The sequence below is a fragment of the Accipiter gentilis genome, chromosome 4 (genome assembly GCF_929443795.1).
Source record: "Accipiter gentilis chromosome 4, bAccGen1.1, whole genome shotgun sequence".
Classification (NCBI taxonomy): Eukaryota; Metazoa; Chordata; class Aves; order Accipitriformes; family Accipitridae; genus Astur; species Astur gentilis.
In genome coordinates this window covers 30079951-30100756 of record NC_064883.1, presented here as the reverse complement: position 1 = coordinate 30100756, position 20806 = coordinate 30079951, and the positions used below count along the sequence as shown (strand labels likewise).

Below are 20806 nucleotides of genomic sequence, written 5' to 3'. Positions count from 1 at the left end.
TGCTAATGATTGGACTGCATGTTGTAGGTTTGCATTATTATCTTAAGTTAGGAGCAATAAAACAAAATTTACTACATGTTGATTTCTAAGAGAGTACAGACTACCAAAGAGTTTTCTTCTGTCATGCAACAACTTTGATGATGTTATGTCATTTCCACAGCAAGGCATGGAAATATCTTGCAACCATCTGCAGTACTGGTCCTCCAGGACTGTGATATTATCATATTTTTGGTGTAAAATGCCCTTTAAAGCAAGACAGAGTAGACAATCTAATCTAAACTACACTTTCTGAGGGAGGCAAAAGAGATCCAGGATGGAAAATTAAGATGACTCTTACTTATACTATCAATTTTTAATGATTTCATATTATATGAGCCACTTTTCTGGCTCTGCTTAGAAACAGTCTTCACTAATGAGATTATCTCAAAGTTTGGACACCCAAAAATAGAGTATACATGTATTGGATATTGTTGGATTTGTCTTTTGAAATCAGAACTCTGTCTGATTTCATGTTTCCTGATTTTGTGTAAACGGAGGAAGAGTAATATCTGAAGGAAAGGCTTTGTTACCACCCTACAAAAAAAGGCATTATCTTCTCAAGTCTGCCAGTTTGACATCTTGCAAGAAACATTTTAAGAGATTCTGCATGTGACCTACAGTCATCAGTTAAAAAAAATGTGGTTTTCCAGGGACAAGAGCTTATCTTTTTCCACAATCATTGTTAGAATCTAGATGTAGTAAAATTGGCTGTAATCATGAGTAGTATTCTCTTTTATTGTTGTGACTGTGATAGTATGACCAGCCCAGGCTCGACATTATGTTTTCACAGCACTGTAAATTAGGGACAAAAAAGCACCAGAGATTGCCCAGCTAGGCCTCGGAGTCTTCTTTGGAATATGAGGAAAGCAAGGTATATTATATTCAGCATGATCAAATCTCTGGAACAGCTCAAGTGTGTGTAAGAACTAGGCAGACTAGAACTCTTCTGCCTGGAAAAAAGTTGACTGGGGGACAATAAGGCAGATAGATACAAAAAATCATTAATGGAGATGGTAAATAGGGAACAGATAGTTACTGTCTGTTCTAATACAAGAATAAAGGGCATCAAATGAAAATGAGGCAGTGAGACCAATTCAGAACAAAGGGAGAGATTTCTTCATACAACACATGGCTAAGCTTTCAAATTCTATGCCACAGCATGGGAGAGGCCATTTGTTTATGTGAGTTCACATTCACAGAAGAAAAATCTGTCCAGAACTATTAATGCAAGGACAATCAAGAGTTCCCTGAATCACAATTTGCTGAAGAATATTCTGGAAAAAATAATTTCCATGTTCTTCTGTTATTCTTCTACTGTTACCTAGATAGCTGCTATTGGTCATGATTGGAGATGGTATCCTAGGATAAATGGACCTGTGGTCTGTCTGCATATACTCATTCTTTGTTCTTATATCACATACAGGTCAGCATAATATAATTTTTCTAGTATTTCACTATTTTATTAAATCAAAATTAGTTAGGTAAGACGGAGCATACTTTCTTTTTAATGAAGTTTATTGTGTAGGATCATAAGCTCATATGTACTGACATATGTGTCCAACTATAGCTTTTTGCTTCTATGTATATATATAATAATTTTTTCAATAAAAACAAATATTTTAGTGACAAGGCTGCAAAAAAAGATGCTGAAGAAGAAGGGAGAAGTAGTACTGTGTCTCTGAAAATCAAAAAGAAAGCCAGTGGCATTTCTTCTGAATCTGTTAAAATACAACGAGCTTCGAAATGGTATGGGTTACTTATTTTTCTTCCATCAATTTTTTAATTTTCATTTTCTGTATCTACAGTAATTATCACCATACTTAATATCTGGTAGCATCAGTTATATTTTTCTAATTCTGTTATCAGGCAGTGTTGTCATACCTGTTTAAAATGTGCTTGTTCATACTAGATTATAACTGTTTAAAATGGGTGATGCTGTTTATTTGTTTTTAGTAAAACATCAGGCAGGTTTGAAGACATTAGTGAAAGTTCGTCAGAGACTGAAGAAGATGAAGAACAGCCTGTACATCATCAGGAAGGAAACACTGATTTGCCATCGGAATACTGGGGAATTCAGAAACTTGCAAAATATTTAAAGGTAAATAAGAAGCATTGATAAATTTTATTAAAACAAAACCCCAAACTACTCTTTACCTTGTACATCTGAGGACACCAGACCAACTCCTCATCCTTTCCACCTTCCATATATTTTAGACTAGCCCTGCTATGTAGTATGTTCAAATCCTGGAACTGTGGACTTTCCTATCACACACCCGTTTCTCCTGCATTTTTTTTATCTGCTATTTTTGGCTTACATAGACCCTTAGATTAAACCATCTGTTCAGTGTTATTTAAAACTTAAGATGGTATAATTTCTTTATTAATTATTGGGTTTCTGTTTTACTTTTTGGGTGAAACTTTCCAAGATATTTCTTTATGTGGATAATAACTTTCAAGAGTTTTTATTAAAACTGAATACTTGCCTGAAGTCTTTCATCAACTATGATTAATGCATGACTGAAGTAATTCTAACGTGGTCTTGTGTCTGGATAGATGCTGTTAGTGGACAAGAAAATGTATGATAAACAGGCATCCTCTAAAACAAAAAAAGGTTTTTTTACACAGACTTGTTGAAAATCTTTTGGAACCTATAAATATAGATGTTTAGAATTCTGTGTATGTCTGAAACACGTAAAAAACCCAACAACCCTGTACTATTCTGGAAAATTCTAAAACTAATTATGTTTTTCCCTCAGGAGAAATTCCTTTACAAGTTTGTACTGGAATTTATGTACTGTAAGTTACTAATAAAAGCGCTGGTTTATTTGGTTTTTTGAGTACAGTTACAGAATATACACATCCGACTGATAAAATGATGGTGCTGGCATTTGGTACAGCAGAAATACTTGTGAGGAATAAGAAAAGCTTTGGCTCCTTCCAGTCTTTTAACCATTGTAGAAGAGTAACTCAGTCTTTTAAACAGTGTTCAGTGCACTCTTACTGCTCGTTCTCAGTGCATGTAACATTCAGCATGTAACTTGCTCAGGCTATCCACTAATGCTGAACACACAATATATACTTTTTGCATGATACAATTGTTTATGTTTGCATGTAATTACATTCAAGGTGGTGTTTTCAAATCTTTCAGTCTACTAATAGCTTCCTTCTGTCTGTCTTACGAACCATTTCTTTGTACTTTTCTGAGAGCTCAGAGAAATAATTGTGCTATTTAGTAAAGACCCAAGGTCCTCCTGGAGAGGATACTTGAAATTCATTACTGTTGATGAACTCCCAGAAATCTTTTCATTGGCCCATTTATGGACCACCCTCTTTACTGACAAGGCTCTTCTCTCCTGGTTACATAATTCTCAAACTCCCTTTCCTCTCTAGATCCTTCATATAATCATGTTTAGGTTTTAGTATTGGACTTGATTCAATACTGAAACGTATCTACACTTGCATGAAACCATTCTGAATGAAAAGTGAGAATGGCAAATAGGAAAATATGTTTTTCATTCTCTTCTTTTAGAAATGAGTATATTTTGTTCCAGTTGTCAACAAGCAAAATTACTTAATGGCTTAGAACTAGAAAAAGAAAGGGGAGCATTTTTGATCAAATTGTGAGTACCTGTTAAGAAGTGTTTATAATACAAAATTCCATAATATGAAAAAGGTTTGTTATGAAAATTCAAATGTATACTTGTTTATGTATTCATGCACACCCAAGTCTTCCAATAGTTCTTTAAATATTAAAAAAGTACTTTAAGATGTACTTAAAATAGTTCTTTGTTGATTCTTAGCTACGTAAAGCAAGAAATCCCTAGTGTCAGATAAAGCTGAAAAGAGATGCCTCAGTGGCATTTCAACCACAGACAGTGGTTGAAATGTTTTATTGATGGAGTGCTACTTTAGCTTGCACATGGAATTCATTTTAATTCAAGTATAAATACTGCACTTCTGGCCAGACTTAGGAGATTTTTTGGCATTCTTGTTGTTCATGTAGGCAAGTGTTCATGACACATGCAACAGAAGAGAAAATAAATTTATGACTACAATATTTAAGTATCTACAAGCATATTTATATAGAAGCACAAATTTCAGAGAGCTTGTGTGTCTTCAAAGGTACTATACATGGTTTGCACGTCTTAAAAATATAATAAAATGCCTTAAGTAATAGATGTTTGAGATACCAAGTTAGAAAATACAATAATTTGTAGATGCAACCATTTTTTTAACATCTGCTAAAGTAAATGTGAATCACAATTCAGCAAGACTCTGTAAAAGATCAATTTGCAAACACAAAACTTCCATAAAACCTGAAAGATACCTAGATTTTATACTAATGTTAGATTACCATTAAAACTTAAAAAGGCGGTTGCTTCCTATATAATGCAAACTTGCTAGATCCTGTGAATTTTGCCTGTAGGCTATGTATTTTTATACCTCTTCATGGAAAGAAAATTCCAGTGCAGGGGAAATGCCCTTCTGACTTTTTGCCCTTCTCCATTCCCCGTCCTTTCTGGGAAAGAGCAGCCATGTTGGAATTGCTCCACTGGGAAGCAGCTGCTTCTGTGGTCTGGCTCCTTGTCCTACCTTCAAGCTTCCCAGGGCTGTGAAGCAGAAGATTGAACATGTGTGCTCTTGCCATGTCTCCCCATTGACTTAAGAATGGGCAGTGAAGATAGATCAGTGAACTTGGTGATGGCGTTGTCTTAGGCATCTTTTGGGGCTAGAGTAGATAACATTGGAATGAAGTGTTCTGTTGATGTTTGTAATAGTGAGATTCACTCAGGAGAGCCTGCTTCAGCTTTCACACTATTTATTAAAGTAGTGCTTCTGAAGTGTTAGATTTCTAGAGGAAGGACTACATTTTACATGTGACAAAATTTAGGATTTGGGTGAAGGGGTCACATTTTACAATGATCTTTTTACTAGAAATGGGGAATATCAGGTAGAAGTGCAGAGCTGTGGCAGAGCTTTGGCTGTTCACTGAAAAAAGAAAGGAGAAAAAAAAAGGTGAGAGCTGGCCACAATGCTTTGTGCTGCCTGCTGTTGAGCACTGATTATCGCCAGTTTTAAGATAAAATTGAGATGTTGAGAGGTGAATTGGGGCTGGTGACTGTGCCAGGAATAACTCCAATCTCCAGAATAAGTCTTTAATCCCTTAAGCCCTTGTGCTGCTTGGTTTTGGTTCCCTGTAAGGGTGTGATTTATATGTACACCTATGCCAGGGTGAGCTTTGGATAGAGTTCTGCAGGACCATGTCAGTTACAGAATTCTTCCTTCAGCTTCTTATCTGGAAAGTCATTCTAATTTTGGCTATATTTCAGGGATACACTAGTGAAACCAGTCAAATCTCACACTTCATGTAAAATATCCACTAATTTCATATCTGTTTTGAATTACTCCAGTTCAAACGACTTCATTCTTAGAACAGCATTGTATTTCTTCTCTACTTTGGAATCATAGGTGGGCAAACCTGCTGTATCTCCCCAGGTGTTTGGATCTTGTGCCCTGTCCAGGAGCTGGGGAAAGGCTGTGGCACTGCACAGGAGCTAGGGAGGATGTGGCCTGATTATGGCCTTGAACACCAGCTCCCAGGTGTCCATGTGCCCTGGTGCTGCATAGCAGTTGATGGCTGGGAAGGGAGGACGTCTGTCCTATGACTCAGTGAAATCTCATTCACTGGACAAGGAAAAGGTTGAAAGAACTGTGGGATACACTGGGTATTCAGGTCTGCTCCACAGCTGCATTTTGGCAGGAACTTTGGAAGACTGCTACATTTAAGCAACATTCCTGTAGCTGGCAGAAGGCCTCTCTGTATTGGGCTTATATTACAAAAAGATGGCAAACAGACCAGGGAGGCAGGAATGTACAGGAATATTCCTTCTGGTCTTTGCCTCTTTCCTTTTCTTTCTCTCCAACCCCTCTAAAAGTCCTCACTTATTTCTAGGCAATTGGGTCAAGGAAATGAAAGTCTGAAGAGACCAAAGCTATGGGTCTAGTTCCTACAGTGCATGTATTGCAGTGAGTATTGGCTGGGCAAGACCTACTGCCCATCACTTCTGCTTCCCCTTTGCAATGTGAGCAGAGCTGAGCCAGGAGGATGTAGTGTGATTGCTGCACCGCAGACAGTTTACTTCCTCTTCTCAGGAAGCTCAAATTTGTCAGTTAGGGAAATACAACTATGTATTGGCTTGCAGGAAGGAATAGTGGATCCCCAGCTAAGCTCTTCGTACATGGAAGGCACTAGCATTCTTGGGGAAGAAAGGTACAGGTTAGAAGTGGAGACAGACAGTGAAATGATGCAGGGAGGCTCTGCCAGGAGCTAAGATGCAGGATCTGAAATGAGAGGTTCATGTAAATATTGTTGATAAACAGTATGGGATAGTTTTGTTACCCAGAAAGAGACAGGAAGACGTCTGGAGGTTGGAATTTAGGGGCTTGGGGCAAGCCAGGGTGCAGGAAATCCATATATGCGTGAAGGGTAGGAATGTGGACAAGGAAGATTCAACCTATTACAGAAACAGGGAGCCTATTTCAGAACACTTGAGGACTAAATCTTAAATGGCAGTTGCATGTGTGTGGGGAGTTCTTTTGCATTCTGTGTGCAAGGCTTGCAATGTGACATTTCTCTACTTGGAGGGGAAGAAGGAGGCAGTCAACAACTGCTTGCACACTTCCCTGCTATGCATTAATATAAAGTCAGTCACAGTTTATCTCTAAGGTGAGACTTGTCATATCTGAAGTCTAAGGTTTTAGATATCTGAAAAATAGATGTCTTCCTCATAAAGAGGAAGGCAGAAAACATCCAGCCTTTCAAAATAAATTATTACTCTCTTGTGCAAATGAAAATTGTGTAGCAGTCTCAGCCCTCCTGTGGTTTAACAGGTGGTGTATACAGCAACTCTTCTATATGAACCAGTTATAAATTTATGGCACTTGCAAAGATATTGATGTAGCTTGTAGATTTTTCTCAAAATTTGTATGAAATAGGGGATAGATGCAGTATTTTTTAACTGCATAATGGTAAAGTATAGCTTTCTTAAGTTCTAATGGTATTGGAAATGCTCCAGATTATTAAAATGACACTGGTACTCACTATAAAATTTAAATCAGCTTCATAAACTATGCATGGATTAAAGAAATTGATTGTATTTTGGGATTAGCAGAAAAGTAATTGTTTTATTCTAAAATGCAGAACCTCAAAAGAGACATGAACATATTAGCCTAAGGAATAAAATGGGTCTTCAAAGACTAATTCATTTAAGGTGAAACTACACAAAAAGTAATTTTAAATTTTGTAAGACATGAAAAAAATAGTATTAGTATTACAGTGTACCCCCTAAAGTACCAATTGTTTATTTACATATTTTACACATTGTAATACTGCTCAAAAGATTAGTGGTAGTCATAGAAAAAGTCTAAAATCTCTGGTGTGTACAGATATTCCTGACCAACAAACTGCACAGAGAACTGCAAATACAAATTCTGAGGAACTAACTCTCTATTTCTTGACTCTGCTTCCATTTTTCCAGGAAGAGTTACCAGTGAGTAGAACTTTACAAATATGATTGGATACTTAGATGATTAACATAGAAGTTATGAATTTGGTCAGATACATAACGAAGTTAGAAATCATTTTTTGTGCAAAATTATCAAAGAAATTTATCTGTAATCTTGAAATCTGGCCCTAGTTGTGGAATAGATGCAGATATTAGAATCTAATAGGAGTAAAAGTATCTGATCTGTTTAGAAAATATATTGCACATTATATTATTTTTTCCACAATTTGTGGATAAGAGTTAACTGTTTTTTCTTTAATATATAACATTAGCAAGGCTTGCGTGAGATTATATTTTGGCTATTAAATACAAAATAAGCATATATAAGTGCATATAAAATATTTTTGTATATAAAATAATTTTGCCACTGTGTAGTGCATCTTTTCAGGACTGACCAACTTTGCAGATAATTTACCTGACCTTATTAGCAGAATGTCTAACAATAAATCTTTTATCTTCCCTTATGAAAGTATATGGTGGAGTAATATGAAGGTGGTTATTCAACTGAACTGAAAGACCAAGATGAAAAATAAATGTTGCTGTAGCTTGACTAAGTGGTAGACTGTTATTTTTCAGAAAATACCAAATGTATGAGACACAATCATGTGCCACCTGCTAGTGTTTCTAGGCACATGTTTGGCTAACCTGTCAGCCTTGGCAAACCTGTCAGCCTTCATATCACTCTCTTCTCCACTGTTCACGAATATCTTTTGTTCCTATCTTCCAGTATTAGCCAAGATTTTTTTTTAAATTTCAGTAAAGAATGTGATTACTGAAAAAAAATGGAATAAAAATATGGTAAAACTGCATTTTATAGTTAAGATATGTATTTTTTAACAACCTAGCCAGTGCTGATCATGAAAAAGAAATCTTTTTATGATAAATTTACTGGGTAGGAAATATTGGCAAATGGTGAACTCTCAAATTATTATTATAATTGGCAACTCTGAAGCACTTGCATAGCTCTCTCCTCAAAATACTGTACAAACAATCATTCCTCATCACAAGAGACATATAAAATTCATAACAGCCAGTTGATTTTTGACCATTAACACCAACTCTGATGAATTTCTGGGTAGTGGAAGTTTAATTAACGTTCTGAGGGTCACCTGTTTCTAAGAGTTTCATACCTGATGATGAAAGACAAGATAGAACTAAAGAAAATAAAAGCAAAAAAGGTAGAATTCAACAAAAAATGAGAAGGAAGAGATGGTATGTCAAAAATTAAGGGCTGAGGAAAAGAATGTAATACAACTGAAGTTTGATTCTCCTCTTTCTGCAGGATTTTATTCTATTGAAAAGCAGGTAATTAAACTAATGAGCTACTGTTTTGACACCTTAACTACTGTACCTCTAAAATAATTATAAATTGCCACAGCTGTCTCAGTCTGACTTAAGCCTTTATAATCATGAAGTAGATAATAAAATTGTTGGCTTTCCTAAAGGATTAGAACATGATTGTGTCTGAAAGCTACCAAGAGTTTTAAGAAGTGAGAACAGTGTTCTTCATTGGTTTTAAGTGTTCCACATTGGATCTAGGCTCAATTTAATCACAGCTTACTATACACACAGTTATTTCAGAAGCATGCCTGTGCTTCAGCCATGTCTTAATCTATAATTGTTTTTCCTATGATCTCACTAAGTTCAGTTTTTAAGTTAGCTTATTTCTCCAGAGATCGTTTGTCCTTAGTTTTTCATAAACTACTGGTATCATTTTGTTTTGCTTGCAAAATCTTATTTGGCTGGTTTCAAATGACACTGTCTTTTCTGTCTGCTCAGTGCTTATGAAGCTTCAACAGTGTGTCAGCTCTCCAGTAGCCTGTTACAGGCACAGGTCCTTCCTAGTTCAACCTCATTAAATTTTCTCCATTGATTCACTTCCACTGGTTTCCCAAAGGAGTTGGATCCATAAAAATAAAATAGCTGTAATAACATTAAGGCTTTTATTCTCTTTGTGAGCCAAGTGCTAGGAAAATCAAAATTGCTTAGGCAGGTCTGACACTGTCACAAGGTCAGTAGTACATCTGTATTATGGGCAGCCTATGTCACATCTCCAAGTCTGTAGTCAGGATTTACAAGTATCAGTGTTAAATTAAAAAACAGTAGTGCTGTTTGTTTAGGGTTTTTTTTAATTATTATTTAATCCTAGACCCTTTTATCTTTCTCATTCAATCCTCACTTCCTGCTGATTTCAGCATGTTCTTTTTAAGAATGTATATGCTTTATTTTCTTCAGATGAAGTGGCCAAAGAGTGGCCAAAGGCAGGGAGGGGGCTGTATCCTTGTTCTAGCACCAAGACATAAAAGTCTAGACCTAGATTGGGATTCTTCTCACTCAGCTCTAAATGTAAACAATAGGTGTTTGTAGCTGAGCTGGGCATTCAAGGCTACCTTTATGATCAGTGGAAAAAATATGCACTTTAAGGATATGATTCATCTGACATTTTAAGCATCTAATTCAGAGTGAGATGGATCACGTTTTCAACTTCATTGTTGACTTGCTCTCAATTAACAGCAATGTAGGATGGCTATAGATGACTCGATCTTAATTATCAGTAATGTAGGATGGCTGTAGATGAGTGAATTTAGACAGATGACTCCCATCCCCACAGTCTTGTGCATTTGAAATTGTCAGTGAGTGTAATGTGAAGTAGTCTTTTGAAGGCCTACTCTTAATCCAGATTCTTTATGTATTTGGAAATAGGGGCTTGCATACTTTCTGGCTGTTTTTCCTTAGAGTACTTAGTAAGGATTAGCCTTTTTGGTAGCAGCCTTAGAAACTAATTGTCAGTCCTCAGTTAATGGGAGAATTAATTGATGGGCATCTGCTAGATACCTGTGCTCTAACTTTGGCCTAGCCAGCTTGGTGACTGTGCTTGAGCTTTGTTTACATAGACAATATGCATGTAATCAGGATCCTATAGATTTATTTTGGAAGGGTTTCGGTAGACCAGACCTACTGACTTTGCACAGCTTTTTACTTTCTTATCACCATATGCTGCACTGTCTTTGGAGCTCTTCAGGGAGTGGGCTGCAAAGTATCCTCACATTTTTATGATGGTTCTTCTGACACTGAGTTGGTGAACAAAGAGAGAGGCTGTCTGGATTCTAGAGAAAAGCAGGAGTAAATAAACATCTGGAAGGAATTTGCAAGAATTAACTGACCAAAAAAACAGCAACATCCAATTTTGTGACATCTGACTGAGATTGATGTTGTCTGAGCAATCAGAAGAGCAAAGGAAAAATATCCAGTAATTTCTACACAGATGCAAAGGACCTTATCTGCCTTCTGGTCACTAAAACATACATATTTCTTTGAGGAATCAAATGAATCTAAGTTACTCACTGTTCTGAGAAACAGCATTTTTGTTGTCTTCAGCCAAGAATCACTTTTAAGTTCTTGGCCTTATGAATTACTTTGGTCTATATTAGCCCAACTAGCTGTTCTCACCTATCTGTATTGGCACATAATGCATCTGAGAGCTTGTTTGTTTGTTCTTCTTGCAAAACAAATTTAGCCATATGTAGCAGTTTTCCCGAAAGAACATTTTCTGTTCAGTTGGTACCTTTTAGCTAGTTGGTATCTTTTAGGAGGGTATCTTTATGGGATGGCAGGGAATTGGGAGGGAAGCATAGCTCAAGGACACCATGAGCCCTCAATGTTCACTGCTCATGTCAAAAAGACACTTTGAAGGCCGTTGAAGGATGACTGTAGGGTAAGTTTGTTTCAAGAGCTTTTCATGTAGCATCACATATGACTTCAGCCACAGACTGAAGGCAGAAAGGGAGGAAAGAAGGCAGATAAAGGCTGACATCAGGTAGAAGCCTATATAAAAAAATGTTTGCAGGTAACTGGGCTCAAATATTTAAATTTAAGGAGATAGCCCACTTGCAACATGACACTACAGGACTGCAGCAATTTTAGATTGAATAAAGTTAGTCCTGAATGCCAAGGCCTGATTCTGTTAAACTTGATAAAAGTGCTCTTTGCTGGCCTTGCAGAGGTTTTCAAGTCTGCAGCCAGCTTTGTTCAGGACACAGAGTATGCAGATACTTGTATAAAATCAATCATCTCATGATGAAATGTGTGAATATAACTCTCCGGTCAGCCTGCAAGAGCTGAAGGCATTGTATTGTTTGTATAGGCACTATAGTCTCATGAGAGTATAGGGTATTCAGGCTTACCAACAATACAGGTATCCTACCAGCACTGATGTCCTCTATGCTTGAAGAAGACAGAAATGCCGAAGACTTGGTGCAGTGCACACACTTGCTGTATCCTATCTTAGCATCCATGATGACCCTCCAGGCTCTGAGTTGCTACAGAGAGGCTAGTCTTTTTATATACATAGTTACTATCCCTTTAGAGCAGGCAGCAACATGGAATACAAATATCTTCTTTAACCTCACAATTGAACATGTTTTGTCAAGCTGTGAGTGGTATTGGCCATGTTTCTGATGCTCATCAGGCAGGCTGAGTGTATGTATGATGACCTTGCACACTGCTATTACAGTTACTGTGACAATGGAGTTCCCACCCCAGAATGATTTGTTACGTGCTGGTAGATGTTAGCATGACCGTTTCTAGAGGGAGTTGTCTGACCTTTTGGCCACAGATGGAGGCATGCAGAAAGCTTTGTATTTCAATACCAGAAAGCATTGAATGGAACAACTCTCCCATTGTGTGTGACTTACCAAGTGTGTAAGTCTCTGTTTTCGAGAACAACCTCTTCTGAAAGTGAGGAAAGGGCAGGACAGTGACTGAGATACAGTACGTCATGTTCCAAACAAACGAGAGAGCAATCTTCCTTCAGTTAGGGCTGAAGAAATGTGTGGCCTGTCACTTTCAAAAACAGGACCCTATCATCAAGGATGCTGAGGTAAATCACCTCAGGGTGATGTTCAGGGACTCCATCTGTGTTAGTGGCAGGTGAAGGCAGTGTACTGCTGAAGAGATAAGAGGGTACCAAGGAGGGTGGCTTCTCTTACAGAGAATGGTGAAAGATGATGGTTTGTGCGTTAAGTACAGCAATTTTCATATGCCAAAAGGGCCTGTCATGGTGGGCAGAGGAAGTCTAGGATACTTGCTGAAGCTGAGTTCATTCATGCTGGAGTGTCATTGGGAGACTGTGGTGTGATTTGGAGACAGTCTAAGACTTACTCTGTAAATACAGTTACCTCAAGACACTTTACCAGATGAGCTGAGGTCTGAACTCTGGTACAGCTATCAAAGGTACTACAGGTGGCCTGTGGTAACTAAAACCTAAGCCAGAGCTAAAACTCGTTCTTGAATGGTGACATTTTGCAGTAACGGTAGTTTCTGATGGATCAATTAGATTAAATCCCAAATTAACATCTGTTGCAGTGATCTGATCTAGAAATCACAGTGGGATCGTGGGTTTGTTGTGCACATTACAATCTTTTTATTTTTCTCTCCAAATTTGTCTAGCATTGAAAAGTGCAGTCCATTGTCTTTACAAAATTCTCCAGATGCAGCTGGGGAACAAATACACTCCTAAACTGAAAATTTCACAAATGAGAGGAAGATAAACTTGCACTGTTAAGATATTATATATTACCTTGGCCAGGTTTTCTGTGGTTTTTGGGTCAGCATTTCACTTCTCTCCAAGTTTGAGGTTTGAGAAGTTACTGGGAAAATCATTCCACTCTTCCTAGTCCAATGAAGTAAAAGTTCATGTGTTTGCACATGGACTCCATTGAGTCTTACCTCCTCTACAGTAGAATCCTATTATTATGAATCAGAAAAGGAAAGCTAACAGAATGGATACATGTCTTGGGAGAGTTTTCGAGAGGGAATGAACAGGTGCCTAACAAAACCTTCTGGTTCACTCAGAAAATAATAGACTTACTCTCTTGTTTGGAAACTAATTTCTTTTCAGTTTCATAAAATATGGTGACAATTTAAACTCCGTGTCTGGGTCATAACATATATGTCACTTCTGCCACTGTCAAGGGTCAGGGTCAACGTATTAATGTGAATGGTTTGGATTTTGTGATTTTGTGATGCCTGTGATTTTCCACTGGCTTTACTTATATTAATCTGTATGGTTTACATACTGCCAGGCTGTAGCCAAAGAATGCCAGAAGATTCAGGAAGTGGGTCAGGGAATTATTCCATAACTCAGTTATACTTGTCCATAACTCATCTCTTAACAAGTTGCAGCTTGTATGTTTTATAAACTAAAATGAAAAATTGGAACTAGTATTTAAACTAAAACAAAACTCAGAGTGTTTAGAGGTTCACTAGCATAGGAAAATTGCCTTGCTGAAGTATATTATACATATTATACTGCAATACTCAGTCTTTCATTAGCTTTATCAAATTTTATTTAAATTTCGAAGTATTTTCCAGCAGAAAATTACAAAATCGTCTGTGATTTGAGACAGTCAAGTTCAACAGAAAATCAAAAATCACAAAGGTATAAATGAAGAATTCTGTTTCATGCTTTACTACTTTTTTGGCTTTCTGGTTTTATAAAAATGGCAATATTTTAATAACATTTTTGGCTGGGATTCCACTTAAACAATGTTTTTGTTCTACGATTTTTTTCATTCCGTTAATAAATTTTAATTAAATAATTTCTGGTATAACAGTAAAGGTTTCTATAATTTGACCTACTTTCTTTTGGATGTCACATAAAGCTATTTGTTCGTTCAGTATTTTCTAAAAATATATTGACTTGGTAGGTTTGGTCTGAATTTTGTCAAGTATATTGTAATTGTCATTCAGATTGTATATACTCATAATCAAAAGTAGGGTATTATTATACATAAGAATGACAGAACTGCCCACAAACAGCAATTTTCTTTCCTGTTATTCAGTCACAGGCTTACTATCACAGACATGCACATTAAGGTAGCTATGCAGGACTTACTTAATACAGTAAATAAAATGAACTTTTACTATGGCAAAATAAATTTCAGCCATAGGTCTAAACAGGAAAAAAAAAATCCTTGACATTGCCATGGAAAGTAAAACAATATTTCATTTTCTCGTTGCATTCAGTTATATTCACTCTAAATCCAAATTGAAATTAAATAAATTAATAAAAACCCCTCCAAATAGGTACCATATTTATAGAGAAGTTTGTGAGCCAAAAGCTGTATAATTTTCATTTTATTTCATCTTGCTTTCTCTCAGGAAACTGAATTGCACTATAAATTGATTGTAATGTTTGTATTTTTCCATGCATGTATGTGCATTTTACTACAAATTGGGCAACACATTTGGAATAATCTTCTTTATAGCCTTGTTAGTACTTTTATTACTTGTACTCCAATAATGCCTTTAGGTTTCAGTTGAAAGTGGGGAACAAGATACTGGGAAAAGGCATCTGGCCAGTAGCAGGCAGCAATTTTGTCAAAGGACTCAAAGACCACTGGTATCCTGAGTCCAGGTATGGTGCCTTTCTCATAAAACTGTCCTTTCTCTAGTGTCAGTTGTGACAATTCTAAACTTTGATACAGGTCTTTGCTGTAGGAAGACCAAAGTGGCATAATAATGCCACATACTATGTCAGAGGGTTCAAGCAAAAGGAATGGGGTAATTCATGCCATAAAATGGACTGTACCAGGTTAGATACTCCATGGGTCACCTGTACAGCTCCTGTACAATCATCTCAGCTATCTGAAAAGCTAATGTTTCTGCCTGCTGGCGGATCATCTGCAAAAACTTTAATGGTGTTTACCCTTTCCAGAGATTACTCTAGAGGAAATTTTATATCTTTCTTTCCTAGCCTACTGAACTGAGATCATAGTTTCAAAATTTAAAGCTTTGTATTGACTAGGAAGGATTTTAATTAGGATGGAACAGGTGATATTGAAATCTTAAGTCTGTATATTTTATTATCTATTGTATTTATCTATGGTCTTATTATCTATTATGGATCAATCCTCCTTTTTTAGTGAAGAGAAGGGTAATCTAATAAAAAACATTTAATATTTACAAAATTTCACTAAAAATAAATAATAAAAAATAGGGCTAGAGCAGAATGCAGGAGGTCATTTACTCCATCTGCTTGTCTCCAAAAGAACATCAATTCTTTCTGTGTCTTCTGGACAAATATTTCTGTAACTTTTCTTTGCTGTGATGGAGATTTCATAACTGCTGTAAGCAACATATTCCAAAATTCAAATATTCTTAGCGTTAAAATTTTTCTAATACCTAGCATAAATCAGCCTTGATGGCATTTAACCCTGTTATTTCTTGTCTTACGCACAATGGACCTGGAGAACCGATGACTGTCTTTGTAGCTGTTCTTTAAACCACTTTCTTATTCTCTTCATCTCTATAGTGAACAACTCCAGTTCCTTCTGTTTTTCTGTGTAGATCATACTTCTGAGATATTTTGCTGTCCTCCAGTGGTCTTCATCAAGTTGGTCAGGATCTTTTTTGAAATATGATACCTAGAGTGAACATAGTAATTAAACTGTGGTTTTATCAGTGCCAGACCAAAGAAGGATGATTTCTTGCATCTCACAGGTTACAATTCTGTTTATAAGTCTCTCTGTAAAGTTTGCTTTTTTGTCTGACAGCACTGATATTGACAGGTAATATTGACATTGTTTTCCATTGTTAACACCAGCTTTTTTTCTGCAGTTCTGCAAACTAATCATGGTCTTTGGTTTCAGCCAATTCTCTCAGTACCATAGAGTGGATTCCATTAAGATCAGCTAGTATGAAAACATCTAAGTTCTCTAAGTACTTACTGACTAGTTATGTCCTTAGCATAAGCAAAGTGTTTACTGCATCATCATTGGCATTAAGTACATATTACTAGAACATAGTAAAGACTAATGCATAACAAAGACCCATTAATGCTTTTAGCTTTCTTGGTTTAATTTGTTGAAAGCTTGCTGTCAACTAACAGGCTTTTTTCCTCTTGATTATTATGGAAGTATCAAACAAAGTGATGGTTTCAACTTGTGTGTCCCTTGGTAGTTGTATTTTGGTTTGTGGCCTTACATGCTTGTGTTATTCTTTTATTTTCACTCTTAGTTATTTGTCCTCACTCTCTATCCTTCCTGAGCTTCAGCCAACTGAAGAGCTCATGATTTTGCCTGATTAATATCTCTCTACACTTCCCATTCTTCATCCTCAATGAGATTTTTGCTTTTGTACTCATTATGTAATTTTTTTAAAGGCACTAATGACTCTTCTGAGCTTCCTCTTTCCTTCTTTCCCATTACATCATGCCTTCTGGTTTCCTGAATTTACAAAACAACAATGGATTAAATTCTGGCCTTCTATGAGCTTTTATTTAATTGCTATTTGATACACTGCCATTTAAAAACATTGTTGTACCTGTGCAATATCCTGGGCAACGAGCCTTTGTACTGCCCTGACTTATGTTGGGAATCAAGATGATTTCAGCTGCTTTAGGAGGTAATGGCTGCAAAATAAGCACAAAGCCATCTTTCACAGTTCTTTTCACTGTAAAATTCATTTAACAAACTTACAGAGAAAAAAGTGAAATGCTTAAGAATATTATAATATGTCCCTATAGCTAATTTTGTTTTTTTCCTCCTACTGGAACTCTCTTGTGGCTTAAGAAGCCCTAGGATGGCCTTAAATACTAATTTTACCAAATACTAGCACCAGTAACTAAGTGGGTAGCTACTTTCTACCAGTGCTGTTGTTGAGGAGCCACCATAACCTGAAATTATGGAATGATAGAATGGTTTGGGTTGGAGGGGACCTTTAAAGATCATCTAGTTCAACTGCCCTGTCATGGGCCGGGACATCTTTCACTAGATCTTTGAGTAGTGTGTGTTGGGCATGCTGTATTTGAACGTGTTTCTGCCAGAAGGTGTCAGAAGGTACTTGAATGCTTCAGAAGCAGTATCCAACATTCCTTGAGATCATAAGGAAGAATTTCTGAAGACCCAAGGATTTCTAAATGGAGAAAGATAGGACGCTAAGGAAGCCACTGAAAAGGGGGCCTGGATCCAGCCAAAATTTTATGCATCTTCCATCTTTCTGTGCATTCAGAATGAACTAACTGATGCATGTAGTCATATTTGGAGAAACATTGCCAAATAAGGATGTTTCTAATATAGTGGTGACTAAACCAGTGAGACTGGACTCACACATACCAAACTTATATACAATCTTATCATCATCTAAAACAGCTGCCTTTGTATACATACCATACATTAAAAGTTTTAACTAGATTAATCTGTGCATTATTGTATTATAAAGGTGGCCTGTTAAACACGTCAAAAATAAAAGCGAAAGAAAAAGAGGCTTTGCTACACATTATAGTTCTGTAATTCTCAGTTGTGAGGTCAGAGTGTCATAATAGAGACATTACACATACATTGCACAGAAGATGTTTTACTGATAGTGTAGCAGTGATAGTGTTATATTTTCATTTAATTTGTGGGTATATGTGTTATACCACTATGTAGGAAGATAGGCACATTTTAAACTAAATCTGTGTTTAATTTCAAGCCTTAAAATTGATTGTTGATCTGCCAGTAGAGTTTATTTTGCATCCAACGTATCAGATGTCAAATGGTATAACAACATGATGCAGATTTTATGTCAACTTAATAAAGAGGTAACTATTTCCATGCATGTTAAAATCTGTGCTATAAGTACTGCAAGACTTACTGTAATGATAACTTCAAGAAACAAAATATAATTGTTGAAACCATGAGTAATATTTCTTATTTTGTAGAACTGATGCTTCAGCACATATGAAAAATATTTTATTGTGGTTTTACTTTAAAAACACTTAAAGTGGTGCATTTTTGAAACTGAAAAAATAAAATGCATATATATATTATATACAGTTCTATTTTTTATTTAATGTAAAAGAATTAAAAGTTGTTTATTTTTTAAAAACCTGGTCCACACTAGATGTCATGTGCCAACCATTATACATGTAAGGTTAGTGAATTATGAATGACCATGTTATGTATAAATGTAGTTTCACTGTAGGAGAAGCACTCCTCAAAAGAAGTGACATCGCTTGTCAGGTTAGTGATATACTTCTTATATGTAAAATAATAAAAAGAAAGTTTTCTCTTTAAACACCTGTTGCAAAATTTTTTTAATACAAAGCAAAGTAAATCTCAAAGTCTAAGCTATATGAAAAGACCACAAACTTCATAAAAAGACAGCTGTTAGTCCTTTTGAGCTACAGAATATTCTGTATAGTTTTGTAATCATATCTTACTTTTTTAAAAAAAAATCATTTAGAGTTTGATATGTGTCGATAAACTCATTTCTCTAGGAAAACATTTGAGAAATTGTTATAATATATTATTCCCTAGGACATATTTTCAAAATAGATCAAAACATGTTCTTAAAGCAAGACATGTTTCATTTTCTTCTGAAGTCAAGATGATAATGAAGATTAAAGAAAGATAACATAAAAAAAAATGTAGGAATCTTCCTTTAGGACACTATATGTTACAGATGTTAAAAAATTACCTTTATATTTAAGCAGTTTTCTGTAGGGAAATTCTGGGGATATCTGTTGTTACAAGAAATTTAAGTAAAAATTATCTATGAAGTACCATTGACATACATACCCTTTATTGATTAGCAGAAGTCTTTATTGATTAGCTGAAGTCTTTTGTCTGATCTGAAATTTTATGAAGTATTTTTCTCACATTCCTTTTGGATGTATTTTCTGACTTGCAATTTTCTACTACATTTATGGTATCTGTTGAAGACCATGTTAAATTTAAAGACTTTTTTACTGTATTTGTCTTACTCTTTCTGTTTACGTTTAAGAACTATGCTGCAGAAGTTCTGCTTTTGTTAGACCTACTGGTTTCAAACAGTACTACTACTAGCAAACATTACTTAGTTTTTCAATATTCTGTATTTCAGTATGATGTGCACAATTTAGCAAAATATCTTACTCTGGAAAGGGTTGGTTCAAAGTCCTTTACAGTTTCAAAACTGTCATTTGAAAGAGATTGGCTTGGGCGGCATAGTTCAGATCTGGATAGGAGCCAAAGCTTCCCTGGAATTGAGAGGCATGTGGGAGGTGCATACTGTAGTTTGATTTACTAGGTGCTCTAAGTTGTAACTTCCATGTTAGCACCAGTTGGCACTGCTCATGCACTCCAGCTTCTGTTGCAGCTACATGGTAGCTCAACCCTCCTAATTTCTGTGCAGCTGGGTTCATCCCTGATTTGATTAATAGTAAATCTATATTCACTGGTTCAAAAGAATCCATTGTTATCATATGATTTAAATTCCTGCATACCATAGGGTGTATTCTTTGATCTTTTTCTCGCTTTTAGTCTAGCAGCTGTGACTGAAATAGAGCTTATCTTTTAGAAAAACATCCAGTTTTGACTGAAAAATTTCCACTACTGGAAAACTTATCATCACTCTAAGTAATTTCTTCCAAAGGATAATTAACCACACAATGGAAAACTTGCACTTTACTCCTCATCTAAATTTTAGTACATTAACTCCAAATCATTAAATCTCTGTGCTAGACTGTGGAGTTCTCTGTGATCACATTCCTATTCCTCACAGATTTATTTATTCAGTATGAATAAATCATACCTTAATTTACTTTTTAATAAACTAAATAGTGCTTCTCATGTCTGTCTTAATGCAACCACTTTCCAGTCTTACAATCATTTTTATTTCTCTTCTCTGAATCATCTCCATATTTTCACTTTCCTTCTAGAAGTGTAAAAAAGAAAATTAGACACAGAATTTCAGTAGCAGTTGCATGCGTGCCTAAAAAGAGATAATACCTATGTTCCTATCCAGTACTTTTAATTATACATCCCCAAATTCATTCTTTTAATCAAATGTTACAGTGTAATCTCAAATTCATATTCTTCATATTCAACATCTCAAGTCTGTTTATATGCTCTGGTTTCCAGGATAGAACTCCTATATTGAGCTATGTCCTGTTTTCATTATTTGTAAGTGTATGACCTTAAATTTAGAAATAAAAGAAACTGTATCAGGTAGATCAAAAGACAATGTATCCCAATAATCTAACTGCAACAGGAGGGGAGACATGATCGGGATGGAAGTTTTCTGTGGTTGAAGTTCATCGTTTGCAGTCCAGATGTCCTGACCTCTGATTTCCACAAATGTGGGAAACCTGACTACATAACTTATAGTAGTGTGAAACTCTCTTCCTGTTCTACCAAGCAGAAGAAACACAGGACCATAAGTGAATGCCAGGGCAAATG

The 20806-nt window shown here is 36.0% G+C and overlaps 1 protein-coding gene across 3 annotated transcripts in view; it reads left to right on the top strand.

Annotated features, from left to right (window-relative positions):
- The window catches only part of ODAD2 (outer dynein arm docking complex subunit 2), an 87380-nt gene that overhangs the window by 8558 nt on the left and 58016 nt on the right, over positions 1 to 20806 (top strand). The window contains exons 8-9 of one of the 3 annotated variants that reach the window (XM_049798337.1): positions 1660 to 1785; positions 1993 to 2137. In XM_049798337.1, the coding sequence (XP_049654294.1) occupies positions 1660 to 1785; positions 1993 to 2137 (271 nt within the window). Of the gene's footprint in view, positions 1 to 1647; positions 1786 to 1992; positions 2138 to 20806 lie in introns of all 3 variants that reach the window. The other 2 variants (XM_049798336.1, XM_049798335.1) reach the window with 2 other exon arrangements.